Source organism: Echeneis naucrates, chromosome 13 (assembly GCF_900963305.1).
Source record: "Echeneis naucrates chromosome 13, fEcheNa1.1, whole genome shotgun sequence".
Classification (NCBI taxonomy): Eukaryota; Metazoa; Chordata; class Actinopteri; order Carangiformes; family Echeneidae; genus Echeneis; species Echeneis naucrates.
Genome location: NC_042523.1, coordinates 9,085,844 through 9,100,608, shown reverse-complemented (window position 1 = coordinate 9,100,608; position 14,765 = coordinate 9,085,844). Strand labels below are relative to the sequence as shown.

General features: G+C 42.8%; 1 protein-coding gene across 1 annotated transcript; it reads left to right on the top strand.

The window, feature by feature from the left end:
* The first annotated feature begins 7,399 nt into the window (after positions 1-7,399).
* LOC115053123 (odorant receptor 131-2-like) lies at positions 7,400-8,266 on the top strand. Its single transcript, XM_029517688.1, has one exon. It carries the CDS (start codon positions 7,400-7,402, stop codon positions 8,264-8,266), a length of 867 nt encoding a protein of 288 aa, XP_029373548.1.
* The last annotated feature ends 6,499 nt before the right edge of the window (positions 8,267-14,765 follow it).

The following is a 14,765-nucleotide window of genomic DNA, read 5'->3' as shown; positions in this document are numbered from 1 at the left end:
ATCACAGTTGGTAGCTGTGTCTGATATTTAACTAAATTATAGTCATAGTCTGTGTTTAAGTGTTCATCAACTTTGGATTTGGAACTGGACTTAATGGGCTGCTGCTTACAGAAAAGGGTGTTTTGTTTTTTTTGTTTTTTTTTAAACAAAACTACATATCAGTGATGATGGGCCACTCTGTGGCTTCAGTAAGTGTCCCTGTGTTCAGGTTGTTGAGGCTGAGTTGCTTTTCTTCTTGTCAGAACTAGATCATTTTAACTCATGTCACTCAGAAACACTTAAAATATGGATTCTTGTTTGTGAACTCTGTGAGTAATGCAGCAAAATGTCCTGAAGCTGGAATCAAATGAAAATGGAACAAATTGGGTTTTTTGGTGTTGGTGCTTTTTATTCATAAAATGTAAAAGAGTTAATAGTTCAATGCATTTTATGTCCCAAACTGTCAACATTAATATAATTACATAATAAGTAATTTATTTGCATGTTGTTAAGAATAAATAACGATATCAAATGAAATCTATTTTTTGCAAACAGGATGGTTTGTAAGCTGCATATGTGAACATTATCTCACTGAAAACGGAGGACTTGGCCACTCATTACAATCGTAAATCTGCTTTAATTGGCTTTTTGCAACACTTGTAAAAATAAATCCACACACTTTCAGTTCTTTTAATTTTTCTGTAATAACACAGATCAGAGCAGTTCACTGGTTGCTTGATGACGTAGACCATGTATTTATCCAAAAATATGAATTTGTTCATGAAGTGAACACTGGAAATAAGTGATGTCGGTACAAGCAGGGGGCAGCACGGCAGCATAGTGTTTAGCGTTGTTGCCCCACAATAAGAAGGTTTGGTTCCCGGCCTGGGGCCTTTCTGTGCTGAGTTTGCATGCTCTCCCTGTGCTTGGGTGGGTTTCCTCCCACCGTCCAAAGACATCATGTTTGGGTTAAATGCTGACTGTAAATTGCCCGTAGGTCTGAGTGTGAGCGGTTGTTGTTGTGTCTCTGTATGTTGGCCTTGCGATGGACTGGCGACCTGTCCACAGTGTACTCTGCCCTCACCCAATGTGAGCGGTAGAAGATGAGTGAGTGAGTTAGTGTACAAGCAGCAGTTGGAACTGAAACAAGCCTCATCATCTGGGGCAGTAAGAGAGTTTAGAGATTGGAAGATAGACAGAGTTAGCAGTCTGAAACAGGCTGGTGGCTCAGGAAATGGGAGACTACGTGGTGACGAGCAGACTTGGAGCTTACTAGCCAGCAGGCCAATGACGGGCAAGCTGGACAGTAACGGGCTGGAAGATTACTAAAAGATATTTTGCCAAATGTTCACGTTAAAATGTTGTGATCTTAACCAACCGAAATTCAAAACTGTAAATGGAAGCCAAGATAAACTTTTTGTTTCATATTTATGACAGCTGAACTGCATATTCATTAGATAAATAAGATGTGCAATACCCATTACTTTTTTGTGCAATACAATTATTTTTACCGTGACATGCAATAAGAGCTAGCAGGCTCTTCTCCCCATTGCTTATAACTTGTGTTTGTATTTATATTTATGTTTTTAAATTCCTTTTTTTTACTTTTCACGTTTATCCCTTTTAGATCTTTATCTATTGATATTACTTCCTCTGCACTGAAAGTTGACACCTTAATTTCGTTGTGCAATGTCACGTTGACACATTGACAAAGTTTTCTGAATCTGATTCTGATATTTGGTTGGTTTTTGAATTGAGTTAATAAGTAACAGAAATCCAATGTTGCCACACACAGACACATGGAGACTGGATCAACAATTAGCGTCCGTACCCAGGGTAATTCAAAGTGCTTGACAGATGGAGAAAAAATTACAAGAAGGCAGATAGAATCATTACATAAATCATTCAAGAAAAAAAACATTCAATGCATTAAAAGCTAATCTGAAATCATCTTCTGAAAGACTGTTCCAGATTTTAGCAGCATAAAACTGGAACGCAGCCTCACCATGTTTAGTCCTGACCCTGGGCACCACCAGGGTTAGGGTTAGGGTTAGGGTTACACTTGTACACAAGCAGAGCTGTTTTAAAGTCTATTCTCTGAGCGTCAGGAGGCCAGCGCAGAGACCTGAGCACTGGACTAATGTGGTTGTATTTCCTGATTCTAGTCAGGACTCGAGCAGCAGCATTCTGGATGTACTGCAGCTGTCTTACAGCTTGTTTAGAGAGTCCAGTGAGCAGACCGTTACAGTAGTCTAACCTGCTGGATGGATTATTCTCTCCAAATCTGGTTTAGACACTATTCCTTTGATTCTGCCAGTGTTTTTCAGATGATAAAAAGCTGCTGATGTCATTGATTTAATGTGGCTGTTAAAGTTCAGGTCTGAGTCTAAAATTATCCCTAGATTTTTAACCTAACGTAGATCTGAGTGTCATCTGCATAGTTGTGGTAGGACACATTATAACTGCATATTAGCTGGCCTAATGGAAGCATGTACAGATTAAACAATAGGGGTCCCAGAATTGACCCCTGGGGAACCCAACAGGTCATAGCCATTTGGTCTGAGACACGTGCCAGTTTTAACCAAGTACGTCTGTCACAGTCTGCTGCTGTCTCTCACCCTGGACTCAGTACCTTTCCACTACTCACACCACACCTGCTCTCACTCAGCCATCAGCACACCTGCAGCACATCACCCACAATCAACCCAGGTATATATTCACTAGCTCCACACTCACTCCACACTCCCTCCTTGCCAGATTGTTCTTTGTGCCATGCGAGACTCTCCAGCGATTACATGTCAGATCTCCCAACCCTGCCTACCTGTTCCCGCACCTGCTCTCCACGTCTGCTCCCCGTTGTACCTGCCTGCGCTTCGTCTCCGACCAAGAGTTCTGCCTCAGTGTCCTGGGCTTCTGTCTGCCCTCCTGGTTCTGACCTGTCCGCCTGTCCTCGGCTCATCCTCTGCCTGCTCCCTGTCAGTACCTCCACCTTCTCGCACTGCTCTCCCGGCTTCGACCACTCCTCCTGTCTCTGACCGCTCCTCTGCTCTCTCCTTGTCGGCACTTCAGAACCAGGTATTGACTCTACAGATCCTGCTCTTTACCTGTCCCTGGCAATTAAAGTCATTGCCGACTGTGTTCTGCTTTTGGGTCCTAACCACCCAGTGTCATAAAAATTCTGGCCAGACATGGACCCAGCAGACACCTCCTCTCCAACCTCTTGCCTAGCTCGAGTAGAGGACATGCTCCAGCGGCACAAGGCACAGCTTCAGGGCTGGAGCAGGCGCTAACCTTGCTAGCCGTCCAGGTTCAACAGATGGCTACCGTCATGACTCAACAATCTGCAGCCGATGCAGCCCTGACCCCTCTGACACGACTCTGACTCCGGCTCCTGTGCTACCGCCGGGCATCACCTGATTGATGAGGAACTCGCCCATCAGCAGCATCAATCAGGTTCTCCTGTCTCGTCCAGTGCCAGGCAGTACACCTCCTGGGGACTGTCACTCATCAGACAAAAGCTATTCCCATGCTCCTGTCCGGCAACCACCAAGAGACAGTCTGTTTCCACGTCCTAAAATCTAGACTGGTCTACGGGGTCCAACCTACTGCCCCTACACCCACATCAGCACCTGTTTGACCTCTGACCTTTTCAAGGTACCTGCAGACGACCATGAGTTTTCAAGAGGTGTTCAGCAAGGCGAGGGCCACCTCCTTGCCCCTGCATCAGCCGTATGACAGCACCATCGAACTTCTTCCCGGTACCACACTGCCAAGGGCCGGCTCTCCTCCCTGTCTGCCACTGAAAGAGAGGCCATGGAGACATACATTGGCGAAGCCCTGCCTGCTGGGATCATCCATCCGTCCTCATCACTTACTGGTGCAGGGTTGTTCTTCGTCAGCAAGAGGGACGGCTCCTTGAGGCCCTGCATCGACTTTGTCACCGGGCTACAACGGTCTGGAGATCACACCACCATCCTGACTGTGGTAGAACGATTCAGCAAGATTTCTCACTTCATTCCCCTCCCCAAACTGGTCAACATGTGTGCTGACTACATGGCCTCCCTACTGACAGGGTGTCAGACGGAGGGCCCCAGTTCACCTCACTGTTCTGGAGGGAGTTCTGTCGAAACATTGGAGCATCCGCCAGTCCGTCTTCTGGGTTTCATTGTTTCCATTATTTCCGACCCAGGAAAAAGAGACTTTCTGTCTATCCGTGGAGGCATTCATCCGCCGCTGTTGCCAAAACTGGGGCCAGGCCAGGTCCTCACTCCTTTAGGCAGCAGAACGGTATTCAACAGCTACCAATCGCTGTCGCTCCCAGACCCCCCCTCCTTACCAGGTGGGACAAAAGGTATGGCTGTCCACCCGAACCTACCACTGGGGGTGGAGTCGAAGAAACTGGCTCCTAAGTTCACCGTTCATCTCTGGTGTTGAATGCAGCACTAACATATAACAGGAGAAGTATGAAGGCTGGTGCATTATCTGAAGCCATTAGAATATCATTGGAGACTTGAACCAGCGCTGTTTCTGTGCTGTTATGGGCTCTAAATCCTGACTGACTCTTCAAGCAAGCCGTTCCTATGCAGATGGTCATGTAAGTGGTTTGCTACCACTTTCTCCATGATTTTATAGATGGACAGAAGGTTCAATATTGATCTGTAGATGGCCAAAACATCTGGAACAATATTTGGCTTTTTCGTTTGAAGTTTCATGACTGCGGTCTTAAGAGTCTGAGGTACATAACCCAAAGATAAGGTAAAATTAATCAGGTCTAGGATGAATGACTGAAAGAATGATTCCAGATGTACAATAGGCATTGCAGGTGATTCAGGAGTTGCTGTATTCAGTAGAAGATTATTGTCTAATGGAGGTAAGAGCTGATGAATTCTTTCTCTGATTGTTACAGTTTTATCAGTAAAGTCCATAAAGTCATCGCTGCTCAAAGCTCAGGGGATCACTGGTTCAACTGAGCTATGACTCTGTGTCAGCCTGGCTACAGTGCTGAAGAGAAACCTGTTTTGTTTTGTTTTTGTTTTGGTTTTTTTTTGTTTTGTTTTCTTCTATTAGTGCTGAGTAATATGAACTTCTAGCACTGTGGAGAGCTTATTTATATGTTTTTAAGCTTTCTTTTCAGGCTCTGTGAAACTCTTCCGAGTTACTGGAACACCAAATTCTTTCTAATTTCCTTGATGTCTGCTTTAAGGTAGGAATGTGAGAATTGTACCAGGGAGCCAGCCTCCTCTGTTTTATGACTTTCTTTTTGAGAGGGGCAGCATCATCAAGATTTAAACACAGTGTGGCCTTAGTTCGAATCACAAGGTTTCAACCTGTGTATGGGAGAAAACCTCATTTGAATTTAGATATGGCATTGCTGCAAATGATGACCGAACGTTATCTTTAAATTTAGCCACAGCATCTTCAGATAAACATCTTCTAAAGCCGAATTTATTCCTCAATCCTGTGCAGTCAATCAAAGTAAACTCAAACGTAATGAGCTAGTGGTTAGTCAAAAGAGAGTTTTGAGGAAAGAGTGTGAACTTGCCAATTTCAAGGCCATATGTTAGAACAAGATAAAGGATATGATTGAAGCAGTGAGTGGGTTCATTCACATGCTGGGAAAAGCCAATTGAGGCTACTAAGAAAAGAAACCCAGAACTAAGGCTGTCGCTTTCTACGTCTGCGTGAATATTGAAATCTCCCAGTATAATGATTTTATCTCTACTGAGTAGACAGTCAAACTCACTCCACACTGCACTGTCGTCATCAGCATTTATTGTTGCGCCCTGTCTCTGGCCACGTGTTGTTTGTGACTCATATTATCTGGTCACCACATCAGGGATCTCTGCTTGATAATGGGGAGGGTCCAAGCCCCTCTACAAGCAGATTAATGACTACATCCAAGACCTGCCTCCCAAAGCATCTAGCAGTGCAGTCACAGGTACCACAACTGTGGCCACAGCAACTGAGCAGGCCATGAAAAGGCTTCAACTCCTTCTTCATCTCTACGACAGGATATTCTTCTATGGCCTGTAGTTTTCCATCAACTGGACACCACCACTCGTTAACAGCTCCACTGCACATAACTGACGTAACATGTTTTTGTGTAGAAACACTCTTTTTGAAAAAGGTTCATGATGAGCAACAAGTTGGCACAGTGAAAAATCACCACCAGGTCTTGTTAACACAATATCTCATTAATTCTTTGAGGTAATCTCTTTAAATTGAACAAAAACATAGATTATTACTCAAAAATTAAGTGATTTTTATTTGAAATCAGTCACAGGTCAGGGTCACCGTTAACTCACAAAAACCTGGGATGAATAACAACCTAAACTCAGGAGGTCACGGCAGCGTTGTTTCCAACTGTTGTACGTGCAGTCTATAAAGTCATCATCATGCACGGCCCTGGTTTAGAGCTCAGCTGACAACTTTAGTCGCTGGAGTGGAGAAACAGGATTTGGGAAAATTAACAATCCAACTTCATATCACTTTAAAGGGTACTTAAAATTGGACAGTAATCAAATTGTGTAAAGAACACATTTTTACAGTTTACAGGACTTGTTGCAGTGACTGAAGCTCCCGTTTCTTAGAAAATACAAAGATGGCAGATCATTTTTTCTTCCCCATAACCTTTTTTTACTAAAGAGTGCTTCTACACAACTACATGCTATATTTAATTTGCTCTTACATTCATATCAGATAGTTTCTTACTATTCATGTCTGATATTCTTGTCATCTTTACCCAGTTTTATATTACAATTGAGGAGCCAATCCAAACTCACACTGGGTGAGGGCGGAGTACACCCTGGACAGGTCACCAGTCTATCTCGGTTCATAACATATATGTATGTATATGTTTGTCGCTTGTTCTTTCAGCGTTTCCCTATTTGGGGTCGCCACAAAAAGTCAGCTCAGTGTCTTTCATGACTGATGGCCTCAGTTTTTAAGTCCCATTCCCAGTCCCATTAATAACAATAATAATAGTTTTATTTACATTTTAAATAAAATGAGCCGGAACATCGGCTCACTTTAAAGTTTGCAGTAAATTGTCCCTCAAACTGTAAACAGCCAATCAAAGACACGCAGGATCTCAGAGACGATGACAATACTGGTGGGTGAACTTTCATTTGAAGTTATTTTTGGATGCTCTAGACTTTAAAGCCTCGTGCACAGCCCTCTCTCAGAAGGATGGACACACATCAGAAGACAACAGCTCTGCCTGAGACAGCATGTAGGATTTGATAAACTGATGAAATTGAACTTTTTAAATTTTTTACAAGGAATCGATTGAAGGAATACTGACTCTTTAAAGGACATTTTGTTGTGGCTAAAACTCTACGTTTGCTTAGAAAACACTCTTATGGCTGATAACAATTCACTGGTTGGTAATGAACTCATGCATGTATCGATGAAGGATAATATGATTACTGTCCAGCTCCTGGTTATAATATTTCTGTTCATCAACTTGTTGCTCATCATAACCTTTTTTCAAAAAGAGTGTTTCTACACAACAACACGCTACATCTTATTTGCTGTTACATTACTATCTGATAGTTTGGTGTTATTCCTTTCTGATGTCCTTGCTATTTTGGCCCAGTTTAATATCCCCATTCATGTTTGGTTGTGTGTCATTATCTGTGTTGTGGTAATTGTGTATATTACTGTTACACCAGTGACTCTGACAGCAATGACTCTGGAGCGTTATGTGGCTGTTTGTATGCCGCTGCATCATGGAGAGCTCTGCTCCACACGTAATACTATTAACTGTATCCTCATCATTCATGCTCTCAGCTCTGTGCCCTCTATTTTTATTTTCTCCACCTTCTTTGGATCTGCATCCCCAAAATTTTACACCAAATATCAGTTATGTTCTGTGGAAATATTTATGATTAATTTATGGCAGCACCATCTGAAGGCAGCTATATATCAAATACAGTTTTTGATCATGTGCGTCATGCTTGTTTTTTCCTATGTTAAAATAATGAAAGTGGCCAAAGCTGCATCAGGAGAGGATAAGCAGTCATCAAGGAAAGGGCTCAGGACAGTGGCTCTTCATGGTTTCCAGCTGCTGCTCTGTCTCATCCAGCTGTGGTGTCCCTTCATTGAATCTGCATTGTTTCATATTGATTTTGTTGTATTTCATTATGTCAGATACTTCAACTATATAGTATTTTATCTTACACCAAGATGTCTGAGCCCTCTCATTTATGGCCTCAGAGATGAGATTTTCTTTCATGCACTGAAAAGTTATCTCTCCTTTGGGTTGTATAAAGGAAATCTGAATTGATAAATCAAAGTCAGTGTGTGTGTCCGAGTCAGAGCATGTCGATCTGATCTTAATGAGCTGGTCCTCAAAAACAATGAGCCAGTGGGCCTCTAGGTTTTCTTTAACAAAACCACAGTATCAGTCGAAATGGATGAGTACCTGCATTTTAACATTTATCTTACTTTGGGCCTCTCTTCTTTGATGTGACAGACTTCTTGTGCATCACAGTGAGGTGAAAAAAAATTCCTCTGAAGATATTGGCAAGCAGTTGTTGGAGTAAACAATGACTTCTTACAGCTATGGTGTGATATTTGGTGATCAAATGGTGCGAGGAAAAAAATGAATGACTAATTGTGATGATGTTCATGATATATGTTCTTAAAATGAAAGAATGAAATAATGAGAGAGAGAATTCCACTGAAAGTCACTGACTAGTTGGTTCAGGGATGTCTTATGTTGTTAGCCAACAAAACAGTGACTCAGTAATACTTGTTTGGGTTCCTACTGTCGACATTTGATCTCAGGACAGCATCCAAAAAATAAATCTGGAAAAACACTTTTGGTGAAAACTGGTGAAAATGTTTTAGCGCAAAATTTGTGTTCTAGTTTGTTTCTGATTCAAGGAATTTTTGTCCCTGGTTTCCCTTACTGCTCACATATTTTCTTGACTAATCAATCTTCAATAAATGCTTTCATTAAAATCATCTGTGCCTCTTCATACACATTCTTCCATCAGCTCACAAGATTCCATCATGTTATTTACACAAAAGAAAACATACCTATTAACATATGAACTAAGAGAAAAAACTATCCAAACAAACAAACAACAAAAACATGAGGATCAGTGTGGCCAGCCAGTGATGGAGAGAGTGAGAGAGACAAGAGATCAGGGACTCTCGGGATGAACGTGCTAACTTTGTTAGCTTTCTGTTTCTATAATCAGTCATAAAAACCCTAAAAACAATTATTGATCATCCAATTCGTTTCTTACCTCTTGGTTACCTTGTTAGGCTTCCTTGTCCATGAAAATATTGGTTTTAAAGGTCTTTCTTTTTACATAAATATCATTTTCAATATAAAGAAATCAAATGAACCTCAGGAGAATCATATAAATAAATAAAGGGCTGATATGTTGCCTGGCTATTACTAAGGAGTATTAGAATACAGCTCTTAAATGTTCAAAAAAACTTTATGTTTGGAACATTATTATCATAGGTTGAGCCAGAAACTTGGTTGAAACAAGTATCCAGTACAGATATGGCAATTTTGACGAGTACGAGTACCATATGAGTAATACGAGTCAATATCCTGCTCGGGCTGAAGGAAAATCCTCCTCAGGGCGTCCTGTGATAGGACAGAGCGCAACGCGTCATTCTCCAAAATCCACGTCCACCGGAGGGGAAAACAATTGGTACAATTTAAATTACACTGAGAGATACGGTTGCGTCGGTAGCAGCCTCCTGAATCGATACGAATCAGCCATGAATCCATAGATGAATCGATTGTAGAGTCGTTGCAATCGGGCTTTACAATTTGTGTCTCTAAAACAACACGAGAGCCGTGGCTGCCTGCAAAAATCACTCTTGCTCATGCTCCGTAGCTGGCATTACCATGATGGAAAACAGACAACGGTAACGTTAACAAATGCTGCTAACAGTTTTCCATTTGTCACATGTTTACATTGAAATGTTGCACCTTTGTGACCTACCTCAAGAGTTCAAAACACCATGCTCCGACTGAAATGTGGCACTGTTATCATTTTTGCCTACCTCCAACAAAATGATGTCCATTCAGCAAATGTCTTTTTGGTCCATGTCTAAAAATAAATATATTGACATGATGTTGTTCTTTTTTGAATTTTATTTTTGCCAGTGCTATTCTATGATGTCTACATCTACATCAACCAATGTTAACAGTAGAATGGAATTGTAACGACTCGTTCTGTATTGAAAATATTGTGGCAGGAGGAGGAAAAACCAGGAGACGAAGGCGAGTTTTAACTTTTTGAATTCTCAACCAAAAACCAACTGAAACAGGAACAACTTTACTCTTGAGCCCCTGGTGTCCATGACACAGTCCTCTACCCTGAATACCCAGAGGGGACTCTTGGAAAAAGAAATCAGTCTCTCACTCGGGGCTTGAGCAACTTGCCATTAGGGCTGCACCTTGTCCCAGCCAAAACTGCAGGAGAAAAACAGTTCAATGCTGGCTGAGAAGCAGAATGCTGAACCTGTGAAGGTACTGCTGGGGGCCTGGAAGGAGGGCGACCCCGACGGGGAACCTGGGCCGGAAACACAACTTTGTCTGCCACTAAGTGCGCTGGTTTAAGGCTATCAAGTGTAACAAACTCACACCTATACCCACCCATGTTCAGCACAAAACTCTTAGAACCCGTCTCAAGAACCCAAAAAGGGCCATCTTATGGGGGTTAGAATCATGTCTTCCAAAAACAAACCAAGCCGACATGAGCTCTGCAGGCACAAACAAACGCAGAAAACAGTGGTGAATGGGGCCAAGTACACGACTGCTGTCTGACTAAAATAGGATAAATGGCTGGACGAGGCCGAGGAACGGAGCCCCCAGGTGAAAATTCCCCAGGGATGAGGAGTGGCTGGCCAAGAACCAGCTCAGCAGGCGAAGCATCAAGGGCCTCCTTGGGTGCCGAATGCAACCTGAGCATAACCCAAGGTAAACGGTCCACCCAGTTACCATCTGAGAGTAGTGCGGTGCACCTGCACACCCAATGATTGCACAAGTGCTGACCAGAGCTCTGACATGAACTGGGGGCTCCTGTCCAAGGTGACATCTGACAGAGTACCAAAACAGGCTACTCAGGAGGACAGACACGCACATGCGATGTCCAAGGATGTCGTGGAGAACAGAGGGACAACCTCCGGCCACCTGGTGGTCTGATCCACCATTGTGAGAATGTGCGTCGAGACTTGCGAAGGCGATCCACATGCACGTGGTCAAAGTGTCTAACCGGGATGAGAAACAGTTCGAGGGGCAACTCAGTGTGTTGGTGGACCTTAGCATGCTGGAACACCACACATACAGCCGTCCATGCCTCCATCTTTACGGAAGCCAGGCCAGATGAACTTGGAACTGACCAACTTCACTGATGCCCGAACTCCAGGGTGTGAGAGGGAGTGCATCGACTCGAAAACTCAACGGTGCCAGGCCACCAGAATGGGGCGAGGATGGCCAGTGGAGACATCGCAGAGAAGGGTGGGGCTGCCTTCCTGCATCACTGTATAGTGTAGTTTGAGACTGGTGCCCATTGTTCTAAGGGCGAGGACATCCGGGTCTCCAGGCTGGTCGGCAGCTACAGCAGAGAAATCCACCCCCAGGTGCACAGGACACACGAGCACACGCAACAGACGATCAGCATCAGGGTTTAACGTCCCAGCCACATGGTGAATGTTTGTTGTGAACTCAGTAATGACCACTAGGTGGCGCTGCTGACGAGAAGACCACGGCTCAGTCACCTTGGACGTGGTGAAAGCAGTGGTTTATCATATACAGAAGCCGTGAGGAAGCAACCTTCCCGCAGGAAGCAGAATGACGGGTTGCCAGGTGCAGTGCCAACAGCTACCAGTCAAAAATGCTGTACTTGCGCTTACTATCTGACAGTTTTCACCTGAGAAATGCAAGTGGCTGCCACGCATTTGCAACATGCTGCTCAACCACTGCCCCCACAGCTATGTCTGACGCATCAGTAATTAAAGCTATGGGTGCAGTGGGTTTGGGATAGGCAAGAAGGGCAGCGTTAGCGAGTGCGCTCTTAGCTCCTTCAAAGGCCTGGACACGTTCAGAAGTCCAGTCGACAGGGTCATTTGCCTTCTTAAGCCGCAGGGCTCCATACAGTGGCTGAAGGAGGTGGGAAGCATGAGGGAGGAAACAATTATAGAAATTCACCAAGCCCAAGAACTCCTGCAATGTCTTCACGGCTGTGAGATACACTTGGCCAGGTTGACTATCAGGCCAGATTTGTCCATCACAATGAAAAACCTGTTTCACGTGCGCCAGGTGCTCTTTGGCTGACGGACTGGCTACCAATATGTCGTCCAGATAAATGAAAACAAAGGCCAGGTCACGCTACACAGAGTCCATCAGCCTCTGGAAGGTTTTTGCTGCCCCCTTCAAGCTAAGAGGTATACACATGGACTCAAAAAGCCCAAATGCAATCACCACGGTCTTGGGCACGTCCTCGGCATGCACAGGAACCTGTTCACCTGAGCACCAGGTCCATCTTCAAGAAAATAGTGGTACCCGCCAGGTGCGTGGAGAAGTCCACATACTGGAGAAGTATGTGGGGGATGGGATAGTGATCATGGGAGTTAATGCAGCCTCCTCTGTTTTATTACTGTGTGGCAGTGTGCCACATAAAGTTGGTTCGAGGTCAGTAAGCACAGCAAGATTTCATACATAAGGCGCACTGCCTTAAATTTAAGGATTTAAGTGCATCTTATAGTGCGAAAAATATGGTAATTCCATACCATCCATGCCCTCTGAGGGAATCTTCTCAAAAACACGGCAAATAATTAAAGAGAAGGAACAGAATCAGCCCCTCAAAGCTGACGCACTTGGCCTTTCTCAGTACCAGTCTTCTCTAAAGGCGAGCTGAAACTGTTACCTGGATGCTGCTTTTTCCTTTTTGTTTTCCATATTTTTATTTATGTTTTGTTATAACATTGGATACCTTTATACGCTTTTTTAATTGTGATTGTGTTATTGTTTTTATTTGTTCTTTTTGTGTTTATTGTTGTTTCACACTAAATAAATAAATAAATATACATTCAGAGATTGGACCTTTTGTCTAATTGAGATGGGACCACCATCTTGTCGAAGAATGGTCATTCACAGCTCTGCAAACAGGACGAGCTTAGCCAAACACTTCTTGTAGACATAACCTGCTCTGATTCTCTGCTTCATTTGTATTTTATTAAAACATCAAAAAAAAGATGGGTGAGATCATTTTATTTTTAAAGTTTCCAGGTGTTCCAAAGAAAGTACATTAAAAGGCCAAAGTCTTTAATATGCAGCTCCAAACTACAATTCAAAAACTATGACGGTATACAAACTATTAATGAGGGAAGCAAAACATGAGCTTAAACGATTAAATCATGAAGACTTTAGAAGATTTAATACAGATGAAACTACAGATTTAAATTTCCTCTCAGCCTTTGTGTCAGTGGTTCAGATTGAGGACAAAGGCAGGCTGAATTCTGTAACTGATGACACATCAGCTTTTTACAGATTAAATAGGACCATCAGTATCTGATTTATCAAAACAAAACGTAAGACCATGAAGCAAAGACACGTTCTGCCTTAAACTTACAACAAAACAACAACGTACACAACAAAAAAAAACATAACTGTTCTGCACTATTCATAAAAAAGTAATGAATAGTTGCTAATCATCTGATTAGATAGAAGATAATAACAATATAATGATGCATTAAGGAAAATAAAAAAAATTACACTACTCTTCCCACAGCAGCATAGTGGTTAGCGCTGTTGCTTCACAACAAGAAGGTCGTGGGTTCAATTCCCAGGTCCGGGGCCTTTCCTTGTAACATTTGCATGCTCTCCCTGTGCTTTTGCAGTTTCCTCTCGGTGCTCAAGTTTCCTCCAACCATCCCGAGACATCATGTTCAGGTTAACTAGTGCTCTAAATTTTCCCTAGGTCTGAGTGTGGGTGGCTGTCTCTGTCTGTCTCTGTGTGTTGGCCCTCTGACAGACTGGTGACCTGTCCAGGGCGACACCGCCCTCACCCAATGTGAGCTGCCCCCAAAAATGGATGAGCGGTAGAAGATGAACAAATGAATGAAAGCTGCACTTCCATCAAAAAAAACATAACTGTTCTGCACTATTCATAAAAAAGTAATGAATAGTTGCTAATCATCTGATTCAATATCAATGCCAATTACTATTACAATAATGTGAACACACCCATAAAGCCCATTTCAATCCATGCAAGACGTGTTTATATCTACACACAGGAAGCCAATAACTGTTATTCAAATTGATCAAATAGTATTTTGCACCTACGAGCCAAAGGAGACACAGTATTTGAGGGCATCAAAGAAAACCTCATGTGAAGCCGTAGATGAGAGGACTCAAACAAGCAAAGGTTTTACTACATGTTAGACAACATCAGGTGTATCATATATGCTAAAGATTTACACCATCTAATATGCTGTTTTAAAGACTCAAATCCCAAAACCAATAACTCTGTGACTTCAATGACATCAATATAAAGATATTAACTGGAGAATTTGATCACGTGCTGCATTTCATACCCCAATCTATCACTATGCTGCTCTATGTACATAGATTTTACTGATGGCTGTGAAATAGCCCACTAAATGTTAACACATGAAATAGGACCTGATCTCTTAAAGTAAAAACAAGACTGTGGTTTTCAGGAAAAACAGATAGAAGTTCACTGGCACGTTGTTCATGAGCATCATCCACGTCTGTTATAAATGCTGAAAGGAAGAGAAATTCTAACATA